The sequence below is a fragment of the Camponotus floridanus genome, unplaced genomic scaffold (genome assembly GCF_003227725.1).
Source record: "Camponotus floridanus strain SB8 unplaced genomic scaffold, Cflo_v7.5 scaffold84, whole genome shotgun sequence".
In the NCBI taxonomy this organism is placed as follows: Eukaryota; Metazoa; Arthropoda; class Insecta; order Hymenoptera; family Formicidae; genus Camponotus; species Camponotus floridanus.
Genome location: NW_020229854.1, coordinates 4,052 through 11,952, shown reverse-complemented (window position 1 = coordinate 11,952; position 7,901 = coordinate 4,052). Strand labels below are relative to the sequence as shown.

Genomic DNA, 7,901 nt, shown 5'->3' with positions numbered 1-7,901 from the left:
TAAAAAATAAATAAATAAAATTAAAATTAATCTTTCAATTATTATTCCCTCATTCAAGTATTAAAATGCATGAGGATAATATTTTTTAAAAAATAACACAAAATATGAAATAAAAAATCAAGCGCTTAATACCACTGGTATATTATTGTCTAAAGTAAACGTATTATTTTGACGACATTCGGAATAATCACAGTTTTACAAATGAACTGCCCTGAACTCGATTCGACAACAGATTGTTACAATAATTAGCGGAAAAAAGTCAAAAGACTCGTTAATCATGAGAAAGAAAACGCGAGATAAATTCTCGATAAACCTTTACCAGTCGAAAGGGCTGGTGAAGTCTTACATACGTTAGTGCGCGAGAGATTTTAACGATATGTCGATGTACATGTCACACGATAAAGCACGTTATATTGCTAATTTTCTGCGGAGCAAGTGGAGAAAGGTGTATCGCGCTCGTATCAAAGATCACGCGCGAACAGTTGTTGCGCAAATGAGAAGGTTGCATCGACACCCCACCCCACTTCCAACCATATCCACAATCGTGAAATCGGAGGATATTGGCAGATTCTGGATATGTAGGCGCTAGTAAAAGTTTCAATTATACATCTTTTACTACACTCGATTTTATTTTTCCTTTTCCACATACTTTGTTCTTGAATTTTTAACGTGCTCGACTGATTACTTTAGTTTTATGATGAGAAAACAAAAAGAAATCATTTGTATTTAATATAAAAAAAACATTTTTTATGTGCATACGTAGATTTATTTCACAATCTAGACTTTTTTATCTACAGACATTGTATAAAAAATAGTCATCATTCTATTCATTCTTTTATATATACATATATATATATATATATATATATATATAGAGAGAGAGAGAGAGAGAGAGAGAGAAAGAGAGAGCAATTAGAAGAGCGATGGCTAAAATCTTCTGATGTTACTCAGGGCAGCAACCTTGACAACATACGTCGAGGTCAAGGAGGCTCCCTTCATCGATATATTGATCAAAAAATCATTCACCGAAATTTGTGATACATTCCGTATAATATTGCATATCATATGGATACCTTTGTTGCAGGTTTTTATTTGGTACGTAATGAGTACCTTCAAATCTATAAAAGAATCGCCCTATTTCTATATTATTGATTTCTTTTGGTGGACATTTCGATATCTTATCTTGTGGCGCATAACATATTTTATTATTTTCGGCGAGAATTATGTAGTGCGGTTGTCTGTAAGTCGAACAACATACTTTATCTACAAAATTTGAGTTAGCATGATCATTTAAAAATGGAAACACATCTTTACTGTCTATCAAAGCGAAAATTTTATATTTATCATGCCAACCAATTATCACCCCATCAAAAGTTCGTGAATCGTAAAGCCAAAGCAAATCTGGTGAGGAAAACGTTACGATCATTCCCACAGCAAATTTCATTCCTTCTTTCCTTTCTTTTGGTGTTTTATCAGATCTGACCTGCGAAAATGTAAAAGCAACATTTAAATAATATCTTGTCGATTTTTAAAATAATAATTTAAATTGTAAATAATTATAATTAATATAATTTTTTTATATATTGATAAATGAATATTAAAATATGTTGCATGATATATAATAACTTACCTGTATTACATTTGTAATGTGTTTGTAGTAATCTTTAATCCACACATCATCATAAAAGCATGCAGAATGCATCACAGCAGAACGCATACTACATACAATGTTCCTTAGGCTATAGGTAATCGTTTCGAATTTCCATTTATAATTTATACAATAATTATTTTGTAGTTCAATTTTTATATAATCTGTCAAAAAAGTGTATGTTATCTAAAAACACAGATAAACAAAATTTCAGTTTCAATTACAAACAAGAAAATAAAAATAACGTTTTTATTTTCATTCATTGGTTATAAAATGTATTGATTCACTAACTTAATATATTAATAAGACTTAGTTAAATGTTATTTTGATCATCTATTGCTAAAAAGTAAGATAAAGTATTACATTGAGTAGCCACTGATTGTCATCAATTTTAAGCTTCTGCGGAAAATTATATGTATAATTTAATTTATCATATCTTCCTTTAACAATATTTAACGGATAAATTAGTTTGCAGTCGGATACCTTATGGATATAAAAATACTCTGCATTATCCCAAATCTTTGTATTACTGAAAATAATAAAAAGATATCCATTATATATATATATATATATATATATATATATATATATATACAGGCATATATGTTTAGATATAGAGAAGGAATATTTATTATAATTGATATTTTTATTCTCCATTTACAATCGATAAAAAATGCTCATAAATCTATCTTACTTGAGAAGTAGCTTATAATAATAAAAAAAAAATTATAATAATTTCTTTTTACATCATATTTGTCATTCCATATATAATATTATTTTATCATTTCATATATTAAAACAAAGTTATATACTTTCAGAGTAAGTGAAATATAATTAAATAAAACGTAATTTTACTTACTATCTCTGTCTCCATATAATTACTAAATTACACCCCAATTTACTCTCGTCTTTAAAGTCAGCACAGTCATCATATATTGGGTATAGAATGCAGTGTATGCCCAATCTTCTGGCTACGCTATGATATATAGCAATATGCAGAAATTTTGAAAAAAAATCTGAAATCTATATTATAAATAATATTTAAAAAGTTGCATAATAAGACATTTATAAAATATGAAAATAGTAATTCTTGCACGAAACAAAACAAATTACTATTAAAATTTAATATAATGTAAAATTACTTACATAATCAAACAATATATATTTGTCTTCAAGATCGGATATCATCAATAATTGAAACGATTTATGAATATCTAATTCCGAAAAGATATATTTTTCAAGTTCACACATAATTTGCATTGTTTCTGTTGAATTCCAGAAATGATCATTTATATTATTATTTTTCCAAAAAAGAAATTGTTCTACAGATGTCGAGAATATGGGATGCGTAGGATGTTTCATTTTAACGCGATCTAATATTTCTTGTGAAATATTATCTAACCACATTTTTATGACCGAATAAGACACATGTGGTTGAAGATATTGCGCGACAATGGTAATTAGTCGTTCTAATAGCGGCGAATTTATCGTCGGCTTATAAAAATGTTTTATATTATTATATGTATATCGATACAGTTTTAAGAAATTTACAATTAATTCCAAATTATATTTAACTGTCAAATTTTGATCGTATTTTGACCTGAAAATAATTTAAAGATTAACTATAAAATAATATATACATGAATTTATATTATTAATAACAATGTATGACAGTTTAATAAAATATACCAAGATAAGTGGGATTGTGCAGAACTAATTGTGTTTATCTCATCCAACACAAAAAAATAAGTCAATTTGGAATTTCCAACAATGTAAAGTAGAAAGCTTTCCAATTCTTTTTTGTCAGTTGTCGATAAATTATTATCGGACATCAATGATACATAATATTGTATCTTTTTGACATGCTTTATTCCTGTTTTTATCAGTTCTTCAAAATTTATATAATCAAAAGTTTTCTTCGGCTTTTGTGTGCAATACTTTCTCGCAGTAGGACATCTACAATTTGATTCAAAATAGAACATTTTGAATATCACATATTTTTCTTTAAAATACGTGTACATTTTTTAATTATATACAAATTAATATTTGTTGCAAATCAAATAAGTTGGGAATCTTAATATTTATTTTTCTTTCTATTTAAGAGAAATATATATTAATTTCTTGCATCACAAATTGTCGTATGGTTTGACAACTGTTGAAAAGAGTGGAAAATGTTTTTTTACACATGTTTTATATTTCTTGCTAAACTTAGTTTTCGGAACATTTTATGGCTTTTACAAACACGTTACACGTCACAGCACTAGGATAAAGTGAATAATAATGAAATGGCAAGAATTTTTAGTCATGTTATTTAGGCTGTCAAAATATCATTTTTGATGTCTTATAGTTTGTCGTTTTGCGTGTGTGGATAAACTTTATGTTCATTATTTAATAGAATTACTAAAATAATAACGTAATAATTTTAATTATCCTTTTTCATCATTTTGTTATTACGGAATTATTTTGTTGTGCGACGAATATTGATAAAATGTGAAATTAATATAACATAATTATTAATATAAAGTAAAATTCATAAATATAAAGTAAAATTGAAAATTAATATAAATTTATAAATATAAATATAAAGTACCTCTGATAAAACTTCTTTTTCCAAAAGTAGTTGCTCAGTGTTGTCTGTTGTAATCTTTTACACGTGGACTTAAATCTCATGATATCCATTATGCTGATGCTTTTGTCTTCTAGAATGATACCGATTATTTCAATCGGTAAATATTCAATTTTATTGCTAGCCATCGAGAAAAGCAAGTTCATTTCAGATGATTCATCCATTTAAGAACTGACGATGCTCAACGTTAACTTCAGTGATCGCACGCGAACTGATGTTTTACAACGTGGTACGACCATTGCCTTCACGTGATTTAGACTGAGAATCCATTTAGAAATGCTTCGAAGGATGTGTTCCAAAATTCACTGCCAGCGTTGAAAATCTATAGTTCACGTTAGGGTGCGATCTCATGGACTTAGGGTGAAGCCAGCGTACGGTGTAAAAAAACTAGGCCAATCACAGGCTTTACGTCCGTTTTCGTTACGCCAGCACGGATCACGCTGGTTTGTACATGGCGTTCGGCATTCTATCGGCGTTTACACATATACATATACAGTGACCGGCAAAAATAAAAAGCCACTTTCCTAGTTATACTGTTTTGCTTAATGAAAGAGTAAAAATATTAAAACGATGAGATTTTCATTGATGAAAGAAGAAGTATTTATTATTTATTTTAAAATTTTATGTTACAATTACATAAATTATTTTTTACTTTTCAGTTTTATTTATATTTCTTAAATATTGCTGTTTATTATATTGACAAAATAAAAAAGCCATTCAGATTTGTTCGATTTAATATATACAATATTTTGTTTGGTTGTCATGTCAACATGTTCGTGTTATTGCGCTCACTTCTCGTTGTTGTTAATCATTTTTGCAACATTGGCTTATCTCGATTATTACACAAAATTCGCGGTCAAAAATGGGAGGAAGATCAATTTCCACACAAGTTCGAAACTTAATTGTGCGAGATATTCAAAAAGGTCTTTCCCAACGGAATATAGCCAAAAATTATGAAGTAAGTAGAGGAGCAGTAGAACAGATCAGAAGAAAATTTCAATCAACTGGATCGGTGGCAGATAGAATCGGAAGAGGTCGAAAACGAGCAACATCCAAGCGGGAGGATATGAAAATAATCCGTGAAGTTAAGAAAAATCCAAAGATTACTGTTAGAGAAATTCAGGAAAACATTTATCTTACTGTTTCTGACCGCACTGTACGTCGAAGACTCAATGAAGCAAATTTACACAGCCGGTTTGCACGTAAACGACCTTTCTTTAGCGTCACCAATAAGAAAAAACGTTTGCAATTTGCTCGGAAGTATGCAAATATGTCATTGGACTTCTGGAAAAATATTTTATGGACAGATGAAAGCAAATTCGAGTTATTTGGACAAAAGAAGCGGATTAGAGTCTGGAGAAAACACGGCGAAGAGCTTCAAGATCGTCATATTCAGAAAACTGTAAAGTATGGCGGAGGAAATATTTTAGTCTGGGGATGTTTCTCATGGGCAGGAGTGGGAAATATTGTCAAAATTAACGGAATTATGACAGCAGATGTCTACATTGATATAATAAATGAAAATTTGGAGGAATGTTTGTTGAAACTCGGACTAGAAGATAATTTCATTTTCCAACAAGATAATGACCCGAAACACACAGCAAAGAAAAGTCAAGCTTTTTTTCGTTCCTGCCGAATTAAACAACTTGAATGGCCTCCGCAATCTCCAGATTTAAACTCTATCGAAAATTTCTGGGCAATTTTGGATAATAGGATTAATAAAAGCGGAGTAACTAACAAGAATTCTTATTTTGAAGCATTACAACTAGCCTGGGAGAATTTGGATCCACAACATTTAAAAAATTTAATTGAAAGTATACCAAAAAGACTGCAAAAAGTAATTGAGGCTAAAGGAAATCATATTAATTATTAATTAAAATAATATTGTTGTTTTTTTAAATCGTAATACTATGTTACCTTAACTGGCTTTTTTATTTTGTCACTCTTAAATAAATGATTATATAGAAATAAATACAGTATTAAATAAAAAATGATTTCTTTTTAATTAAAAACATTAAATTACTTAATAAATTTTCAGTTTTAGTTATAAAAACTTTATAATGAATTTTTTTTTACCTTTTAGCATCAAATCAGTTTTATAGTTAAGGTGGCTTTTTATTTTTGCCGGTCACTGTAGTTGAGAACAGTTGAAAGTCCGTTGCCGCCTTTGGACGAGAGCGGATGTATTCCTGCGCGTCCTTGCGCGTTCTTCGCCAGTTATCTTCAATTGGTTTTAGGAATACCATATCTTTTAAAGTATTCCATATTACAGATTGCAGATTTGAAGGCGAGTGCGAGCAGAAATTGGCTCACGAATAATAAATTGTTTCTGTATATGCGGTAAAACAATATGCAACAATTTTTCAAATGTTTCTGGTGTCATACGAAAATAATTAAAAAATTTGTCGACATCTTCAAAAGTCATTTCTTGCACCAGATTGTTGCTAGCCCCTTGTGCAAATCTTCTTTCGATATTAAAAATTGGTCTAACCCAAAATCTTCTGCGTTTAATTCTAGAATCTCTTTTTTTTTCTTCGATTCTCATTAATTTGTATATTATATATATTTTCATTAATTTTTGTTGAACAGCTTCTTTGCATAATGTATTTTCCGGGCATTTGTATATTTTTAAATACTTTATTAAATTTATTAACGCAAAGTCCGAGTCCAACATTTTAACAAGAAGATTATGTGCACATTTGTTTTGATTGATTTCATGTATGAAAATGTATATGTATTAAAACGTCACGCTGAAAATTTCATCGGGTGTCCCATGGAGCGTATTTACGCCGGCGTAATGATCAATAAGCCAATCACAAGATCCCCTGAGTATCCATTTTAAAAATGAGCTTTGTAAAAAGTTATTGTGATTGGTTTATTTATTTTTATGCCGCGTAAATACGCTCCGATGGGACAGCCGATGTTTTTGCTGGCGTAACGAAAACGGGCGTAAAGCCTGTGATTGGCCCAGTTTCTTTACGCCGTACGCCGGTACGCCGTACGCTGGCTTCATGGGACTTCACCCTAATATTTTCCGCGTAACGCGTTTTGCGTAACCAATCAGAGGCATTACACATTTTCTGTTACGCAGAACTGAAAATCCTTAATGCATATGGAATATAAAATGGTGTATCGCGTATCGAGTATAACCAATGATATTTTTATTCTATTAGAAAGTTCCAACAGAAATGCTAAATGCTTACAATTTATTGGTTATATGCGATACGCGATACGCTATTTTATATTCCATGTGAACGATGAAAATCTGAATAACACGTAAATATATATGTATGAATGTCATATAATTAAAAGTGTGGTATAATAGCTTATTAACATTGAATATTAAACTAAAAATGAATTCAGATTTATTAATATCTATTATTGCTTTACAAAAGCAACGAATAAATGAAAACAAAATAGAAACTAATAAACAGTCAATTATAAAATTAAAAAAATGATTGATTTTTTTTATTATACAAAAAGGAAGAACAAAAAAGAATTGTAAAACGAAGATATTGGGTTCATCTAATTTTTTTACCAAAAAGCGTCAACAATATGGAGCAAGTAATACTCTAATAAAAGAATTACATTTTTACAACGAAAAAATTGAATGAATTATTTCCGTAT

The 7,901-nt window shown here is 29.5% G+C and overlaps 1 protein-coding gene across 1 annotated transcript; it reads right to left on the bottom strand.

Moving 5' to 3' along the window:
• Positions 1 to 1,018: 1,018 nt before the first annotated feature.
• On the bottom strand, positions 1,019 to 4,402 carry LOC112639704. The gene is made up of 5 exons (XM_025414580.1): positions 4,239 to 4,402; positions 3,418 to 3,604; positions 2,898 to 3,142; positions 1,631 to 1,739; positions 1,019 to 1,483 (listed from the first exon to the last, which is right to left on the bottom strand). The coding sequence occupies exons 1-5, from the start codon at positions 4,400 to 4,402 to the stop codon at positions 1,019 to 1,021; spliced, it is 1,170 nt and encodes a 389-aa protein (XP_025270365.1).
• Positions 4,403 to 7,901: the final 3,499 nt, after the last annotated feature.